General features: G+C 45.9%; 1 protein-coding gene across 2 annotated transcripts; it reads left to right on the plus strand.

Annotated features, from left to right (window-relative positions):
• Positions 1-242: 242 nt before the first annotated feature.
• Positions 243-20,655, plus strand: zzz3 (zinc finger, ZZ-type containing 3). Of its 2 annotated transcripts, none has more exons than XM_034290753.1 (12): positions 243-428; positions 6,682-8,509; positions 9,960-10,098; positions 10,806-10,953; positions 11,186-11,301; positions 12,880-12,951; positions 13,254-13,355; positions 13,485-13,580; positions 13,721-13,867; positions 15,544-15,678; positions 17,250-17,350; positions 18,460-20,655. In XM_034290753.1, exons 2-12 carry the CDS (start codon positions 6,744-6,746, stop codon positions 18,599-18,601), a joined length of 2,964 nt encoding a protein of 987 aa, XP_034146644.1. In that variant the 5' UTR covers positions 243-428; positions 6,682-6,743; the 3' UTR covers positions 18,602-20,655. The 2 variants fall into 2 exon arrangements, with proteins under 2 accessions (XP_034146644.1, XP_028974422.2); XM_029118589.2 differs by lacking the exon at positions 243-428 and adding an exon at positions 916-1,507.

Raw genomic sequence — 20,655 nt, forward strand, 5'->3', positions numbered from 1 at the left:
AATTGTAATAACTGAACACTTGCTAAAAATATTTGAAATTGTTTAGATTATTGACCTGAACCTTCAAATGTATAGTGTCTCCTGTCACATATGTATTATCAAATAGTAATGAATCTTTGTAAACTACTAATATAATTAGAAGGCCTTTTTTGGTTTGCTGATTGCAAAATTGTAACAACAATATTTTACTGTCCTGAATCAAACTGAATTTAGACATGGCGTTAGAGTTTCAGCTTCACGTCTTTTGCATTCATCCAGCCGATGTCCACTCTGGTTGTCCATGCTACAGCAAAAATGTACAATGTTGCATTTTCACGATCGCGGTTGGTTGTGGAACTCCTGAGCGCACACATCCACACACGGACCAGTTGACTGGATAGAAAATATGGCTGCTGCCGAGTGTGCAGCTAACGATTTGCGGAAGTGAGGTAAGTGTAATACTCTAGATTAATAAACCATTTTTCAATAAACCATTAATCGGTCGCATAAAGTGTGATCAGATGTGAAGCATGAACTTGCTATCTACTGTGAATTGTAATTAAGTGGAGAAAGAGTAAGGCCGCTATGCATGCGAAAGCTTTGGGAAAGTTGTTGGATGGAACAATCGGCTACTAGCCGCGGTTAGCAAGCAGCAACCTCGCTTTTCGTGTCTATCCCTGCTAGCCCGCTAACTTGGCTAACTACAGTATAAAGCTTCCCCAGCTAACTTGCTAGCCAACCGCTAACGTCGGTCAACTAGTAGTAAGGTTTAGTTAACCGTTTATATTCTAACGTTGTCTTGGTTTATTGTTGACTGGCTAGCCATATACTTTTATTTGCATACAAACTATTATTCAGTAAGTAGCCGTTATTTAACGTTTAGTAGTTTTGACCATTATAACTAGTTGATACATTTGATAGCTACCCGCACAGGATAGCGAGGATAGGTCCGTTAGCTAGTAAGGTATCCGGTGCGCCAATGCAGCTAACCACTCGCTAGCTAACTTAGCTAGTTTTGTTTAATGCAATAAAACAAACCTAGTTAAAATGGTTGGCTTAAGGGTTTCGTTTCTTGGCAACTTGTAAACTTTGCAACTTAAACAGATAATAATGAGAGAGTTAAGAACAGCGAACAATTTGTAGTATATAATGCAATAGCTAGGGTGCGACCAAGCTTGCACATATTGTCCGCTTTGCGCAGCCTTTTTATGGGTTGATTAGCATGTAGGCTAACGACAGTGGCTATACGCACAAGCTTATATTAGCCAGTTAACGCTAGCTCGCTTGCACTAGTGGTATAATGTAAACACATTACTAGTATGGAATAGTGGTTAACCACTATTGCAGCCTAACGTATTTTTGAACGTGCACTAGATTGTTGGACTGCTTTTGCAACTTTGGGCTCCGCTTGTTACCAGACTAGTAGGATTGAACTGTGTCTCCTGTCTATCGGCTTAAGTGTCATGCCAATCCGCGGATTTGGTGTAGTCTGAGGCCCACTGAATGGAGTTATTTGGTGACGAGGAGGGTGAGAACACAATCTAAACAAATACTCAATGTTTACTCTTTCATTTTGTGAAGTTTGGTCGCATATGTGCTTGCTACAACGCAGTTTCTAATTAACCTAGCTAGCTAACTACCGGGGCACTATCCCCGTTCGTTTCACTATCGGTGTACTTTTTTAATTGATTTCATTTGTCTACACGTTTTAAAACACTGCCAGTATTTATCACATAGAACAGTCGTCACTGTCAAGCACCTAGATGGGAAGGATGAAGCAGTTCTTGCTTAGCTATCGTAAGCACGTGTCAATTTAAAGTTCATATCATGCAACGAACACGCGCCACAGCCAGGAAGTAACTTATGTTTCACATGTTGAACAGCACTTTCAGTCTTGCTGAAATTGGGTAGCCTTTGTCCAGTTGTTTTCTTGACGGTGCCTGTAATGTTTACATGTCGCCAGACCGTTACGTAGGCCAGATGAACTTGGCCAACATGAGTCTGTTTCTGAATTCCAACCACAGGACATTTCACATTAAAGTAGGCATTTAGGCCTGGGTCAAAACAAGTGCCTGGTACAGTAAATATGCTGTCATTACAGGCACAGCCAAACTGGCCAACTGCAGTGAGGGATGTTATGCAACCTTGCATCAAGTCAAATCTCAGCTCCAGTACTGGGATCTGCTGTGTGTTCATTTGACACACATGATTGGTTGACAAGTCAAATCAGGTGTTCTATAAGCTCGGGAAAAGATCAAATACACGAAAGGCCAGGGGGCCCAGCCGAGTGGTTTGAGAGAATTCAAGACCCTCTGCTGATATCAGAAAATAGGATCAAAGGAAACACCCCACTTTTTCCCCATGGGAAGGAATAAAGAGGAAACACTGTTTTCTCTCAGAAATTATGAAACACTGTTCTGTTGCATCTGTAAACATTATTTATGCTCAGGTCCCGGACATGAGCTGGTCCCTCTACTAACAGCCAGCCCCAGGGCGTTGTGTATGAAACGGTTGTAGAGGTGATAAAGGTGATACTGTATAGAAACGGTTGTAGAGGTGATGAAGGTGATACTGTATGAAACGGTTGTAGAGGTGATGAAGGTGATACTGTATGAAACGGTTGTAGAGGTGATGTAGGTGATACTGTATGAAACGGTTGTAGAGGTGATGAAGGTGATACTGTATGAAACGGTTGTAGAGGTGATGAAGGTGATAAAGGTGATACTGTATGAAACGGTTGTAGAGGTGATACTGTATGAAACGGTTGTAGAGGTGATAAGGGTGATACTGTATGAAACGGTTGTTGAGGTGATAAAGGTGATACTGTATGAAACGGTTGTTGAGGTGATACTGTATTAAACGGTTGTTCAGGTGATGAAGGTGATACTGTATTAAACGTTTTTTGAGGTGATGAAGGTGATACTGTATGAAACGGTTGTTGAGGTGATACTGTATGAAACAGTTGTTGAGGTGATAAAGGTGATACTGTATTAAACGGTTGTTGAGGTGATACTTTATGAAACAGTTGTTGAGGTGATAAAGGTGATACTGTATGAAACGGTTGTTGAGGTGATAAAGGTGATACTGTATTAAACGGTTGTTGAGGTGCTACTTTATGAAACAGTTGTTGAGGTGATAAAGGTGATACTGTATGAAACGGTTGTTGAGGTGATACTGTATGAAACGGTTGTTGAGGTGATACTGTATGAAACGGTTGTTGAGGTGATACTTTATGAAACAGTTGTTGAGGTGATAAAGGTGATACTGTATGAAACGGTTGTTGAGGTGATAAAGGTGATACTGTATTAAACGGTTGTTGAGGTGATACTTTATGAAACAGTTGTTGAGGTGATAAAGGTGATACTGTATTAAACGGTTGTTGAGGTGATACTTTATGAAACAGTTGTTGAGGTGATAAAGGTGATACTGTATTAAACGGTTGTTGAGGTGATACTTTATGAAACGGTTGTTGAGGTGATGAGTGGTTTGTATCAGACTGTTAATAGATGTAACCAAGATCAACGATGCACTACCCCCTGGGTCCTGTCTGTCACTGTTCTGTCTATCTCTCTGCATCTGTCATGTCTGTCTCTCTCTGTTTCACTACCTCCATATTACTCTCTGTGTGTCTGATCTGTGTTGTTGTTCCCTCCCATATTTTCTGCATGGTCACATCAGCTCACAGTCCTAGGTGTGTGTGTGTGTGTGTGTGTGTGTGTGTGTGTGTGTGTGGGGCTCTAGATTGTGTGTGTGTAGTGTGTACATTGCGTCCAGGTTATTTCAACAGTAAGTCCTAGGTGGGTGTGGTATATGGCTGACACATCATGGGTATGGCTGTTCTTGGACTCCACGGAACACAGTCTACCTGGTTTACCCAGTTAACTAATAGACCGGTATTAGTTCAGAGGCCAGTAGTAGGGGATTCATATTTGACTGTCTTGTAAGCACACACCTGGGTTTGAAGTATTATTAGGAACCATGCACTCCCTTTGACCAGCGCTAATAAATAAGACCAAACAGGAAATGGGGTGCCTTCACGGAATGGGAGGAGTCTCTCTACCACAGTAGAACACAGTAGAAACCTTGAAATGAATCACAATAGGGGACAAAGTACTTTTTCGGCATAAGCTACTCTCAAAGCCGGGAGGAAACAGTGTTCCTGTTATACCCTTGATCTCTCGCTCCATATGTCAATTACTCATTTAAATGTCTGTGGCAAAGAAACTGTAGTTATTATCCAAAATGTTCCTACAAAGATGTCAGAATGGTTCCGTGCAGGCAGAGCCATACAGGCTTTGGCCCCTTGTTGAAAGTGAATGACTAACCCTGGTATCCCTAGTTAGTATTACATGTTTATATTGAAGTCATTCATCCAGAGTGACTTACAGCAGTGAGTGCAGACATTTTCATAGGGGCCCCCTAGTAAGTAAAGCGCTATCCTGATGGCCCTGGTTAAATGTAGTGTACTTTATAGGGAATGGGGTTCCTTTGGGAACCTGGTAGCTCTATGTCAGTTATTGTCCAAACTCACCCTGTCCTGCTTCATTGCAACCAACAGCACTTTGCTGATAGATTTGTCTACAGCGCTTCCTCTAATTATTTATGAGACACTTTAGTCAGTTCGCAGATTAAGTTTAGTTAGGTCAGTCATAATGGCTAAATACATTAGAATTTAATTTAACGGAATTATGCCGTACCCTGAAGGAAGGATTCTAATAACAATGCCTTGTGAGACGTCTGCTCTGGTGACATACATCCCTAAACCTAACCCCTCAGCCTAAACCTGCCAATTATCCTCACATTGCTGAAACTGCCAGGAGTAACTGTTCATGTTTAGGACTTTTGCTGCTCGGCAGGAGTTAACGACATGAAGTCCTCCTGGTTGTGTTGCAGATCAAGACGATACCTGACGATTCTAGCTGCCAGTCTGATCACCGCCCCTCCTCCACCCGGTTGTCCCTGTCCTTGTCCATCTGGTCATGCTTCTGACCTGGATTAGGTTCTCCAATCACTCCTCCCGCATCTTTTCATTTAGTTTGCGTCTCACTTATGTTCTTTGTGATTAGATTTCTGTCCTTAACACTTTTCCAATCTTCCTCTAACCAGTGTCTGTGTTGTTCTTTTGCCCATCTTAATCTTTTTTTTTTAATGGCCATTTTTCTTTGCAACTGTTGGCATTGAGACAGTTTTTTTTTGTGGGTATATTTAATGAAGCTGCCAGTTGAGGACCTGTGAGGTGTCTGTTTCTCAAACTAGACACTAATGTATTTGTCCTCTTGTTCAGTTTGTGCACCAGGGCCTCCCACTCCTCTTTCTGTTCTGGTTGGAGCCAGTTTGTGCTGTTCTGTGAATGGAGTACTACACATCGTTGAATGAGATCTCCAGTTTCTTGGCAGTTTCTCACATGGAATAGCCTTAATTTCTCAGAACAAGAATAGTCTTTCAGAAGAATGTTCTTTGTTTCTGAACATTTTCTGAGCCTGTAATCATACCCACAATTGCTGATGCTCCAGTTACTCAATGAGTCTAAAGAAGGCTAGTTTTATTGCTTCTTTTATCAGCACAACAGTTTTCAGCTGTGGTTACATAATTGCAAAAGGGTTTCTAATGATCACTTTGCCTTTTAAATGAAGTTCCTAAGTGACCCCTAACTTGATTGGTAGTGTATGTATGTTAATTTTATGTGAAAACACTGGAGAAACGGAGTGGAATCAGGTGGAAAAATAAAAATGTTTTTAGATTTTATAGGCCCTTACATTTGCCAGGCCTGGCTTCATGTCCCTCCAGGGAGAGGCTATTTCTGATAAGAGCTGCAATCAGGGAGCCAGAACAACATCTGTTTTTCAGAGAGGGGAGTAAAACACATTCTCCTTGGGCTGAAAGACATCTCATTCCCTAAATACTGTTGACTCATGGCAAGATAGCTCATCCCCCAGTTCTATCTGTCTAGACCAGGGTTCTCTGTCCTTTCTCCAGATCAGGGTTCTCTGTCCTTTCTCCAGATCAGGGTTCTCTGTCCTTTCTCCAGATCAGGGTTCTCTGTCCTTTCTCCAGATCAGGGTTCTCTGTCCTTTCTCCAGATCAGGGTTCTCTGTCCTTTCTCCAGATCAGGGTTCTCTGTCCTTTCTCCAGATCAGGGTTCTCTGTCCTTTCTCCAGATCAGGGTTCTCTGTCCTTTCTCCAGATCAGGGTTCTCTGTCCAGACCAGTATTCAGGGTTCTTTGTCTAGACCGGGGTTCTCTGTCCAGACCAGGGTTCTCTGTCCTTTCTCCAGATCAGGGTTCTCTGTCGTCTGTCCAGACCAGGGTTCTCTGTCCAGACCAGTATTCAGGGTTCTTTGTCTAGACCGGGTTCCTCTGTCCAGACCAGGGTCCTCTGTCCAGGCCAGGGATCTCTGTCCAGACCAGTATTCAGGGTTCTCTGTCCAGACCAGGGTTCTCTGTCCAGAGGTGTTTATACCAAATGGCCACCTATAACTTATATAGTGCACCATGTTGTACCACAGGTTTGTTTGCTCAGCAGAACCTCCCATGGACTCAGTCGGATCCAGGCCCCTCTAGGAATGGAGCCCACAACCTCACGACCGCAGCATTGCAAACCCCACAATCTAAACTGAAAAACGTTTGCCTCTGTGTTGTTTCATGAATCCTAACGTGTCCTTTACGAAGCACTATAACTTCTCTCTGTGCTCTATGCCCCCAGCTGCCCCCATTCTGCCGAAGAGGAGCGAGCTGCAGGATGAGACGCCTGTAGCTCCCCGTAGCATGGCGGCGTCTCGTTCCTCGCGCGTCACGAGGTCATCGGTGGGACTCAATGGACTGGACGAGAACTTCTGTGGCCGAACCCTCCGAAACCGCAGTATTGCTCAGCCGGAGGAGGGTCAAAGTTCCCCTCTCCCCGGCAGCAGGGCTCCCCGATCCCCCAAGAAGAGACAGGACGGTCAGCTTGGGGGCCAGGTCCAGCAGGCCTCGGAGAAGCCTGGGGGTCACCCGGGGAAGGCGGCTGAACACAAGGCCTCCTCGACAGATGGGGAAACGTGGGCGTGTCCCAGGAGCCCCCGGAAAAGAGGCCTGTCCTGCTCGGATGGGGCTGGCGGGGGCTCGGAGAAGGCTGAGAACTGTGAGGGGAGGGGAAAGACGGGGGCAGGGAGGGAAGCCTCTCCACTCCTCAAAAGGGCCAAGCGGTTTTCACGCTCTGAGGAGTCCCAGGTATCTGAGGATGAGCCCCCACCTGCTCCTCCTGAACCCCCCAGCGCCTGTTCGGGCGGCGCCCTCTTAGTGACTACCAAGGAGATCAGTGAACGGGCTGACCCGCTCAGACAAAACTCCACCGCTGTCTCATCTTCCTCCTTTTCTCCTCTTTCGCCCAACCTCAACGAGGAGGGAGGAGAGAAGGATGACGAGGACGTCGTTGACCGTGTTCAGGGCGACGGCCAGGTTGAGCAGACCATGAACTCTAATTCCCACAATCCCACTGCCCAGTCCCTGAACTCCAACTCCCACAAATCCTCTAACGGACTCGGGCAGGAAGCTGAGACAGACACACTGGTCCTGGAGCCTCCTGCTTCCGCCAACACCCAATGCCCTGGTCCGGTTACAGCGCTGCTCAACGGCAACCAAACAGCGTCTCCTTGCCCTTCGACCCCTGACCCCATAGTGCCTTCTAGAAACTTTGACCCTGGGCAAGGGGAGGAGCAGGGGATGGAACAGGGGGAGGAGCAGGAATTAGAGTGTCTTGCTCCTCCTCTGGTCCCCTTTGAGGAAGACTCATCCACCCCCCACCTGTCTGTTAGAGAGGAGGAGGTGGAGGAGGAGGTGCTGGATGTAGTGGGGGAGGAGGTCTGTCGGGAGGAAGAGGTTACGGCAACAGAAGAGGAGGAGGAGGAGATCAGTGGTCCTGGGGGTAACGGACAGGACTCCGTGGCCACCAGCATCAACAACATCATCAACAGTGTAAACAGCCTCTCAGGAGAATCTCCGCCCCCGCTGGCCCCTCCCACCCCATCTAACCTCGCCTCCGAACCGTTCAGCACCCCCTCTCCCCCCTCCTTCACAGAGCCCTACGAACACAGGTACACCCTGAGGACCTCGCCCCGGAGGGCGACTTGTGGTGGGGGGCTGGCTGGGGCCCCCTCCTCCCCAGAGCCCGGCTCCCCTCCCCGGGAAGTTCCTCTGGACAACGGCCCTCTGAGGGAGGCAGGTAGGGAGGCGCTGGATTCAGCCTGTCGGAGACTGGATCTGGACGCTGCGCCGCCTGCTCCTACCCCCTCCTCAGGCTGCGACGGGCCCTCCAGTACCCTGGTCACAGGGCCCCCCCCCCCCTCGGCCACCACGGAACATGGAAACACTGGGGCCAGTGGGGACATGGTGGGTGGGAGGGGTCTCGGGGACCTCCCGGACACCGCGGTTAGTAAAGCTGGTAAGGAGGTGCTGGTAGGAGGAAGCCAGTTGGATGATGAAGACGAGGAGGAGGAAGAACCAGATGTGTATTACTTTGAGTCAGACCACCTGACACTTAAACACAACAAAGAGTACGTATACAAGAGAACCTGAGATTACATACAGATTATATATCAAAGACTACCTGGGATTGCATACAGATTATATATCAAAGACTACCTGGGATTGCATACAGATTATATATCAAAGACTACCTGGGATTGCATATAGATTATATATCAAAGACTACCTGGGATTGCATACAGAGTATATATCAAAGACTACCTGGGATTGCATATAGATTATATATCAAAGACTACCTGGGATTGCATATAGATTATATATCAAAGACTACCTGGGATTGCATATAGATTATATATCAAAGACTACCTGGGATTGCATATAGATTATATATCAAAGACTACCTGGGATTGCATATAGATTATATATCAAAGACTACCTGGGATTGCATATAGATTATATATCAAAGACTACCTGGGATTGCATATAGATTATATATCAAAGACTACCTGGGATTGCATATAGATTATATATCAAAGACTACCTGGGATTGCATATAGATTATATATCAAAGACTACCTGGGATTGCATACAGAGTATATATCAAAGACTACCTGGGATTGCATATAGATTATATATCAAAGACTACCTGGGATTGCATATAGATTATATATCAAAGACTACCTGGGATTGCATATAGATTATATATCAAAGACTACCTGGGATTGCATATAGATTATATATCAAAGACTACCTGGATTTAGTTGACGTGACGCTGGTATGTTAGTAGACTTGACAGTTTGGGATGTAGGCTGTGTGAACACCAGGCCGGTTTGGGATGTAGGCTGTGTGAACACCAGGCCGGTTTGGGATGTAGGCTGTGTGAACACCAGGCCGGTTTGGGATGTAGGCTGTGCGAACACCAGGCCGGTTTGGGATGTAGGCTGTGCGAACACCAGGCCGGTTTGGGATGTAGGCTGTGCGAACACCAGGCCGGTTTGGGATGTAGGCTGTGCGAACACCAGGCCGGTTTGGGATGTAGGCTGTGCGAACACCAGGCCGGTTTGGGATGTAGGCTGTGCGAACACCAGGCCGGTTTGGGATGTAGGCTGTGCGAACACCAGGCCGGTTTGGGATGTAGGCTGTGCGAACACCAGGCCGGTTTGGGATGTAGGCTGTGCGAACACCAGGCCGGTTTGGGATGTAGGCTGTGCGAACACCAGGCCGGTTTGGGATGTAGGCTGTGCGAACACCAGGCCGGTTTGGGATGTAGGCTGTGCGAACACCAGGCCGGTTTGGGATGTAGGCTGTGCGAACACTGCTGGTTCTGATTCATTGTGAATGGTCTGGGTTCTGGGGGTTGGTCCATGGATCCCGTCTAACTGAATGATGCATGTTCTTCCCTGTCACCTCTCCCCATAATCATGCACTCTCCTCCTCCCTTTGTGTCCTCGCTGCTGTACCTCTCTACCTCTCTCGTTCTCCTCCCCCGTTCTCCTCCATCTCCACCACCTCCACCAGTTACCAGAGGTTGCTGCAGACCATAGGAGTGTTGGAGGCTCAGAGGATCCAGGCTATTCTGGACCTGGAGCAGCTTGCCAGACAGCAGAGAGAAGCTCTCCAAGACCCTATCACATTTGTGGAGCAGCTACAGAAACAGGTACAACGCTTTCTGGTTATACGCTCTTATGACTGGTATATGTTGCCTTATAACCTGTATGGCGTGGTGATCATCTGTGTCTCCCCCTCTCTGCATTTATCCAGTACAACACAGGGCTGATGTCAGAATCATGGTTGTGTCTGTATTACTTTATTTAAGCCTTCCTTCCAAATCAAACTATCAATCAAAGTAATTCCTATCATTACACTTTGAGAATAAAATTAACACAACATAACAATTAAAATTATCTTCTGATTAGGGTACACTGTCCTACGTTCAGCTACAGGGTTTACTTAACAATGAAGTGGAAGTAATTATAAATATTATGTAATGGTTACAAGTAAATTGTGTGTAATTAATAAACCAACATTGCATTCAGTTGCGGGGGTGGTGCTGCTTTCTGTCCCTCCTCTGCTGTTCTGAACGGGTTCATCTGCTCCTCTTGACTCTAAGCCTTGATGTGATCTGACAAAGACTAGCTTCCAGCTACATTTGTGATGATCTTAATTTCATGAGGTCTCTTTCAGTTGACCTTGGACCTCAGTTTCCCCCATGTGGACATTTGCAGTCTTAAAATGTTGTGTTGAGAGGATTGGAAGCAGCAATGTTAGGATGCATGTTCTTGCCGGACATGTATGTCATTTTTTTTACCAGCATTTTCAGCACAATGTGTCTGACATGTGACCCCTGACCCTTGTGACCTCCAGGTGGAGTTGGGCCTGCCGCGACCCCAGAGAGTGGTTCAGCTTCCCGGGATCTCGTGGGACCAGTACACCTCAGGACTGGGTGACTTTGAACGGGAGTTCTGTGACAAGAAACGCAAAACGAGGAGGCTCAAACTCATATTTGACAAAGGTGTGTCAGAGGTTACGAACATTAATGGATCATTAATTTAATAGACAAATGGGATATGCTTATCCATGGAAAAACTAAATTACAAAGTGTGATATATAACTAAAACACAACTTTTATTGAAGTTGAATAAAGTTGGAATCATGTTTTGGAAATGCTTTATCATTTTTATTGTCATTACTGTTAAGTCAGAATATTATATCCATTGTGTATATTGTAACCTATTGTCCAATAGTGGGGTTACCAGCTGGACCCAAAAGCCCTGTGGAACCCAAGAAGGAGGGGGAGTCGTCAACCCTGTATTCTGCTCTGCCCTCTAGTGACGCTCCAGAGAACAACAGCAGCTCACAGGTGGACGCCCTGCCAACACAAACACACACCACACCACACAAACACCACACAGACACACCACACCACACAAACACCACACAGACACACCACACCACACAAACACCACACAGACACACCACACCACACAAACACCACACAGACACACCTCCCACCACACAGACACACCACACCACACAAACACCACACAGACACACCACACCACACAAACACCACACAGACACACCACACCACACAAACACCACACAGACACACCTCCCACCACACAGACACCACACAGACACACCTCCCACCACACAAACACCACACAGACACACCTCCCACCACACAGACACACCTCCCACCACACAGACACACCTCCCACCACACTGTTTATTTGTATTTTGTGAACATCTCTCATGATAGACAGGCAGCATTTATTGACAACATAACACCCTGAAGAGTCCTGAAGAGGGGCAGGATTGGTCCTGGTCAGTCCCTGGAGGGGAGACCAAACGCTGGCCACATTCCAAACCTGGCTCTGTTCCCTTCATGGCCTCCTAATCATCCACCTTATTCCTAAATGTCATCCATCCCTCCTCTCCTCTCCACCATGTAGCTGATTTTTGGTGGGACTTTTAAAACAAAGAGTTTCCGTGTTACCATTTGCAGTGCCATGACCATTCCTCATTTTGTAGAAAGGCACTTGGTAAATGAAGTTATAAGTTATTATAACAGTATATCCATAGATGTATTCATAATTTCTAGTATTTTCTTTGGTAAAACAGCTTTGTTCTCTGATTTCGTTCGACGTCTGAAAATCCATCGCAGCAGTCCCTTTTTTGTCTTTAATTTCCACATCCTCACATCTACATGTCGTTAAAAAGGATTAAATCAAAGGATTTAATAATGATTTAGTCATTGTGAAGACGTCTTCAGATAGCTTGTAGAGGCAGCCCTACCAGTGTCTAAGAAGATGGCGTTTTCCTTGATAAAGCAGCCATGTCAGTTGGTTACAAAAGACCCGTCAGTCTAGATGGATGGATGGGTTCTGACGGACAGAAAGCATTTATTAACAGGCTGCTTCGTGTGCTTTGTCTTTCAAGCATTGTTTTCATTTTACTTGACAAGCTCAATGCACCAGTCAATTCCTGACCGGCCGGCCAGGGAATCTGGTTTGAGGCTTTATCAGTCAGAGGAAAAAAGGAAAGAAAGCTTTCATATTGTTTTTATAAATATGACTTATTTCTCTTTAAAAAAGAGAAATAAGTATAAAAAAACTGAAATATATCTATTTGTCTTTTTTTACCATTTTGATTGCAAGATTGTATTAAGTGTGAACAAAGGCTGACATGATTTTTCTTGATTTCAGCCTTTATGGAACCAAAAGCTGCATTTTGAATAAGGTTCTGTAGATGTATGATATCCACTGTATGTATAGAGTTACTTTAGTTAAGATCTAGGTTGCAAAAACAAGCAAACCACACACTGGAAAAGACACCGGGCCTGCCTTTCTCTAACCGGGCCTGCCTTTCTCTAACCGGGCCTGCCTTTCTCTAACCGGGCCTGCCTTTCTCTAACCGGGCCTGCCTTTCTGTCCAGATGATCCGTGGAAGGCTGTGTCACCAGAACAAACCTGACACGTTCAACCAGCTCTGGACCGTGGAAGAGCAGGTAATGGAGCATTTGTGTGTATTTGTGTACGTCATCTGTCTGTCAATCATTACTCCATGTAATTAGACAGAATCACAACCCATCTGTCTGTCAATCATTACTCCATGTAATTAAACAGAATCACAACCGATCTGTCTGTCAATCATTACTCCATGTAATTAAACAGAATCACAACCGATCTGTCTGTCAATCATTACTCCATGTAATTAGACAGAATCACAACCCATCTGTCTGTCAATCATTACTCCATGTAATTAAACAGAATCACAACCGATCTGTCTGTCAATCATTTTGGGGTCTAGAAAAAGCTCGAGCAGCTGTTGCTGAAGTTTCCTCCTGAGGAGGTGGAGTCCAAACGCTGGCAGAAGATAGCTGATGCCCTGGGCAACAGGACCGCTAAACAGGTGCACTCACGCACGCACGCACACACACTCACGCACACACACGCACAGTTGTACAAGCAAGTACCCATCCATACAAAACAATGGATTGTATTTGAAGTAAAAGTCTGTTTTCCATCGATGCGTCTCTAGGTGGCCAGTCGTGTTCAGAAGTACTTCATAAAACTGACCAAGGCTGGAATTCCTGTTCCTGGAAGGACTCCAAACATGTGCATGTACAGCAAGAAGGTACCTAACTCTCTATTCAGTCTAATACTACAGACACCAACACAACTGTTTCTAGTTGTTTCTCATGTCATCAATTGTTTCCCTAAAAGATCTAAAAACTGTGTTAAGGGAAACCTGCCTGTCTGTCTGTCTGTCTTCAGGTGTCCAATAAGAAGCAGCACCACCTCAACAAACATCTGTATCGTCCCTCCACCTTCCTGACATCCTATGAGCCTCCAGTCTACATGGAGGAGGATGAGAGAGCGGCCCACTACCATACCCTGCAGGACCCGAGTGGAGACGACTCGGTACCTCACACACACACACTACCACACACACACACACACTACCACACCCTGCAGGACCCGAGTGGAGACGACTCGGTACCTCACACACACACACTACCACACACACACACACACTACCACACCCTGCAGGACCCGAGTGGAGACGACTCGGTACCTCACACACACACACTACCACACACACAAACACACTACCACACCCTGCAGGACCCGAGTGGAGACGACTCGGTACCTCACACACACACACTACCACACACACAAACACACTACCACACCCTGCAGGACCCGAGTGGAGACGACTCGGTACCTCACACACACACACACACACACTACCACACACACAAACACACTACCACACACACAAACACACTACCACACCCTGCAGGACCCGAGTGGAGATGACTCTGTACCTCACACACACTACCACACACACAAACACACTACCACACACACACTACCACACCCTGCAGGACCCGAGTGGAGACGACTCGGTACCTCACACACACTACCACACACACAAACACACAAACACACTAACACACACACACAAACACACTACCACACACAAACACACTACCACACACAAACACACTACCACACACAAACACACTACCACACACACACACACACTATCACACACACACACACTACCACACACACACACACACACTACCACACCCTGCAGGACCCGAGTGGAGACGACTCGGTACCTCACACACACACACTACCACACACACAAACACACTACCACACACACACACACTACCACACACACAAACACACTACCACACACACACACACTACCACACCCTGCAGGACCCGAGTGGAGACGACTCGGTACCTCACACACACACTACCACACACACACACACACACACTACCACACCCTGCAGGACCCGAGTGGAGACGACTCAGTACCACACACCCACACACACACAGATGTGCATTAAAGAACATGCACACACAGTTTATATAATACTGACCTTTACCTCAGCTTCAGATGTGGGTAACCTTTGAAGAGTCACATTTCCCTGCTGACGGGCGTCCAGAAACTCTGATACCCCAGGAGTGAACTCAACCCACCAAACACACTGTTATAGTTGTAAAGATGGTAGAAACTCTGATACCCCAGGAGTGAACTCAACCCACCAAACACACTGTTATAGTTGTAAAGATGGTAGAAACTCTGATACCCCAGGAGTGAACTCAACCCACCAAACACACTGTTATAGTTGTAAAGATGGTAGAAACTCTGATACCCCAGGAGTGAACTCAACCCACCAAACACACTGTTATAGTTGTAAAGATGGTAGAAACTCTGATACCCCAGGAGTGAACTCAACCCACCAAACACACTGTTATAGTTGTAAAGATGGTAGAAACTCTGATACCCCAGGAGTGAACTCAACCCACCAAACACACTGTTATAGTTGTAAAGATGGTAGAAACTCTGATACCCCAGGAGTGAACTCAACCCACCAAACACACTGTTATAGTTGTAAAGATGGTAGAAACTCTGATACCCCAGGAGTGACCTCAACCCACCAAACACACTGTTATAGTTGTAAAGATGGTAGAAACTCTGCGAAGGGTCTGCATGTCAAAACCCTCAGTGTAACTGTTATTCCTGGTCTGAGAAACTAAGGGGTGCGGGCGTGTCTGTGGGGGCGTGTCTGTAGGATGAGGAGGGTGTACCATTGGAATTGAGACACCTGCCAGAGTACAAGGAGCTGCTGGAGCTGAAGAGGATGAAGAAACACAAGCTACAGGAAATACAGTCAGAGAGCAGCACGACCATTCACCATGGATACAAGGTAAGACATGTTCACACAGTGTTATTAAGAACCATGTTTATTATCTACCCCCCCAGAAGGATTACAGTGTTAATATCAAACATGGTTTATTATCTACCCCCCCCAGAAGGATTACAGTGTTAATATCAAACATGGTTTATTATCTACCCCCCCCAGAAGGATTACAGTGTTAATATCAAACATGGTTTATTATCTACCCCCCCAGAAGGACTACAGTGTTAATATCAAACATGGTTTATTTAGCTACCCCCCCCAGAAGGACTACAGTGTTAATATCAAACATGGTTTATTATCTACCCCCCCCCCCCAGAAGGATTACAGTGTTAATATCAAACATGGTTTATTATCTACCCCCCCAGAAGGATTACAGTGTTAATATCAAACATGGTTTATTTAGCTACCCCCCCCAGAAGGACTACAGTGTTAATATCAAACATGGTTTATTATCTACCCCCCCCCCAGAAGGATTACAGTGTTAATATCAAACATGGTTTATTATCTACCCCCCCAGAAGGATTACAGTGTTAATATCAAACATGGTTTATTATCTACCCCCCCCCCCAGAAGGATTACAGTGTTAATATCAAACATGGTTTATTATCTACCCCCCCCCAGAAGGATTACAGTGTTAATATCAAACATGGTTTATTATCTACCCCCCCCAGAAGGATTACAGTGTTAATATCAAACATGGTTTATTATCTACCCCCCCCAGAAGGATTACAGTGTTAATATCAAACATGGTTTATTATCTACCCCCCCAGAAGGATTACAGTGTTAATATCAAACATGGTTTATTATCTACCCCCCCCCAGAAGGATTACAGTGTTAATATCAAACATGGTTTATTATCTACCCCCCCAGAAGGACTACAGTGTTAATATCAAACATGGTTTATTTAGCTACCCCCCCAGAAGGACTACAGTGTTAATATCAAACATGGTTTATTATCTACCCCCCCCAGAAGGATTACAGTGTTAATATCAAACATGGTTTATTATCTACCCCCCCCAGAAGGATTACAGTGTTAATATCAAACATGGTTTATTATCTACCCCCCCAGAAGGACTACAGTGTTAATATCAAACATGGTTTATTTATTTTCCCCCCCCCAGAAGGATTACAGTGTTAATATCAAACATGGTTTATTATCTACCCCCCCCCAGAAGGATTACAGTGTTAATATCAAACATGGTTTATTATCTACCCCCCCCAGAAGGATTACAGTGTTAATATCAAACATGGTTTATTATCTACCCCCCCCCCCAGAAGGATTACAGTGTTAATATCAAACATGGTTTATTATCTACCCCCCCCAGAAGGATTACAGTGTTAATATCAAACATGGTTTATTATCTACCCCCCCCCCCCAGAAGGATTACAGTGTTAATATCAAACATGGTTTATTATCTACCCCCCCCAGAAGGATTACAGTGTTAATATCAGCCATGGTTTATTATCTACCCCCCCCCCCAGAAGGATTACAGTGTTAATATCAAACATGGTTTATTATCTACCCCCCCAGAAGGACTACAGTGTTAATATCAGCCATGGTTTATTATCCCCCCCAGTGTGATGTTTGTGGCGTGGAGCCCATCCAGGGGGTGCGTTGGCACTGCCAGGACTGTCCGTCAGACAACGCTGTGGACTTCTGCTCGAACTGCTCCGACTGGTGAGTGCTGCCTGTCTGGGGCTCTGAAAACGGGTTCAAACCTTCATGTGAGTGCTGCCTGTCTGGGGCTCTGAAAACGGGTTCAAACCTTCATGTGAGTGCTGCCTGTCTGGGGCTCTGAAAACGGGTTCAAACCTTCATGTGAGTGCTGCCTGTCTGGGGCTCTGAAAACGGGTTCAAACCTTCATGTGAGTGCTGCCTGTCTGGGGCTCTGAAAACGGGTTCAAACCTTCATGTGAGTGCTGCCTGTCTGGGGCCCAGAGATGTAAAAGTACAAAGTAAAATTATGTGGTTGTATTCACCAGTTTTAAGTTCTCAATTAAGACTGAAATGACCTGATAAAAAGATTTTGTAATTAACCAGTGACCTACATTGATAATTTTTTGCCCCTTTTTATTGTATTACCCACTGGTTAATTATGAACTCCCTTTACTGGGCAATTTAGGTCTCAATTACAAACTGTGCTGAACCCCGCAGAGTGCTTTGTGCTTTTGACCCCTCAGGTCCCTGCTTGTTGCTTTGTTTAACCGGCCCTGGTCGAGGAGTTAACATGCTTTTCTTTTGTCTGGGGATCTTCTCGGTAGGCTAACCTGGTTCTGATGCCCTTTTCCTAAACGCTACGGGCTGGTTATCAGATGTTGAGCTTGATATTTCACTCCATGACTGAGCTTCAAGTCTCTTTTGGCAGACATTTAAAGCCTTAATAAGTGGTGTTCTCCACCCGTTGACATTTTAAAACCTAATAAGTGGTGTTCTCCACCCGTTGACATTTAAAAACCTAATAAGTGGTGTTCTCCACCCGTTGACATTTTAAAACCTAATAAGTGGTGTTCTCCACCCGTTGACATTTAAAGCCTTAATAAGTGGTGTTCTCCACCCGTTGACATTTTAAAACCTAATAAGTGGTGTTCTCCACCCGTTGACATTTTAAAACCTAATAAGTGGTGTTCTCCACCCGTTGACATTTTAAAACCTAATAAGTGGTGTTCTCCACCCGTTGACATTTTAAAACCTAATAAGTGGTGTTCTCCACCCGTTGACATTTAAAAACCTAATAAGTGGTGTTCTCCACCCGTTGCACCATGCTGACATGTGTTGCTCCTCACCAGCCTGTTCCAGACCGAGAGGCACCATCCCAGCCACCATCTGGAGCCCGTCTACCACCACACCTTCCTGGACAAGGACTACTGCCTGGCCCAGACCCCGGGGTACAACTACCTGGACCCCAACTATTACCCCGCTAACAGATGACAGGGGCCCCGGGACCTCCAGCGCCCCTAGACCCAGTCTCCAGGATCACAGCTACACACCCCTAGCATCCGGGGCCACACCTTCAGCTACACCCAGTGGCTCCCAGCTCCAGTCCAGCCCAGTGCACCACCAGGGGCTGCAGGTTCAGCACAACCCAGGGGCCTCTAGGTTTATGAGCCTAGCAACCAAGTCTCCGCCTGCCTCCGGGTCCAGCCCAGCATCACCAGGGGCTCCAGTCATCCAGGAACAGCCCCCGCTGCCTTGGTTTAGCGCAGGCTGGGCCCCCTGAGAGTAGAGCCCCCCTCGGGCTGGTTGCCATGTGTTCATTACTCCATCTGTCAGATCTCCAGACGGCGACTGGCTACCCACCTCACACCCCCCGCCCAGCCCACCCCACACCCCCAACTCACCCCACATCCCCCACCCCACACCCCAAGCCTGCCCCACCCCCCCCAGCAGACTGACAGTCATCAGGGCTCAGAGTGTGGTGGGTGGAGGTGCAGACTAGGGCGGGCTCACTACACACAGAACATGATGGTCTTTGCAATACAAAAAGAGAAACACTATTTTAAACTGACACACGGAAAACGAGAAACAGCACACCGACATTCCCCGAACGCCAAAAGACCGGCCAAAGGACCACTCCTTCATCTCTCCTCTTCCTCTACTCCATACCTCCATGTGCCGCTTTCTAGCCTGGGGTGAAGCAGCTCCAGTCCCTAAAGATGGCGGAAGCTTGATAGTATAAACGTTGTGGCAAAGTTGGTGGTGTTCATCCTCAGAGTGGCGTTCATTAGGTGACAAGTGAAAAAAACTGACCGAAACAGGAAGGTTTTGTGACGTTTTGCTCTAATGAATATGGCCCTGAGTGCTGAGGGATGTGTTGAATGTAGTGGGTTGAAAGAGGTTGAGAATGCTACTACTTGGACTTCGGTATATTAGGATGAACCAATCATCTTCCAGTGGGTGGAGCCTGTTTTTTGGGTGGTACCTGTTGTCTGTAGTTTAGTGTTTAGGATGAACCAATCACATGCCAGTGGATGGGGCCTGTTGTTATGGGTGGAGCCTGTCTGTAGTTTAGTATTTAGAACGAACCAAGCATCTACCAGTGGGTGGAGCCTGTTGTGGATTGGGGGAGGATCTTGGTGCAGATGAGAGGCCTGTCTTTGATTTCAGTCAGGTTTTTAAACCAATCAAGGGATAGAATCTTGCTGATGTAACTGACACTGGGGTGTTGTTGAATAAAGCCATGCTAACAGACTCCTGATAAACCCCAGGCTCACATCTCTATGGTAACAGACACCTGATAAAGCTCCTCACATCTCCACGGAGATAACACTGTCAGTCATCCGGTCACCGCCTCGCTCTCTGTTTTAAAATCCGTTCAGTTTCCAAACGAGAAGCACTACAGCACAGAGCACATAAGACAGGAAGACTTGTGAAATGTAAACGTTTAAAATGAACGGTTGTAGACATTGTTGATAGTTTTTCTTCTGGATGTGTTTGATGCTGTTGTGTGACCATATAAACAGAAACACACTGATAGTGAACAGTAGCCCAGTGGTAACACAAGGAAAACCTGAAGTTAGACACCTAGTCTGTGTGACATTTTTTGTTTGGAGAATTCCACCTCTGAACCTTTTGGCCTCGAAACTTGACCTATAGAAACCTTTAATCCCTAACCTCTGACCTCTATGAAACTGCCCGATCGTCGTCAAGCCTCTAGGGTCCGGTTCTATAATTTAGCCCATCTGCTTAAAGGTCCATTAAAAGATTATATTTTTATTAATCTATTTAAAAACAGAACCAGAGAACAATCACGGAAGAGGTGAATAATTGATGTTGCCTCAGTGGAACCCTCCACCCACCAAGTTATTTTATAAACATAGGTTTTGTTGTGCTTGATGAGTAGACCCCATTTTGTAAGGATGATGTTTTGTTGCCCCTCCCCACACTTCCCTGCTTTAATCTGTGTATAACAGTATGTTCTTAAATAATGTTTAAGTGCTACAGGAAATCAATGGAAATAAAAGTCTGTGAAAATAGTATTTCTA

This window comes from Esox lucius, chromosome 3 (assembly GCF_011004845.1).
Source record: "Esox lucius isolate fEsoLuc1 chromosome 3, fEsoLuc1.pri, whole genome shotgun sequence".
NCBI classification, from domain to species: Eukaryota; Metazoa; Chordata; class Actinopteri; order Esociformes; family Esocidae; genus Esox; species Esox lucius.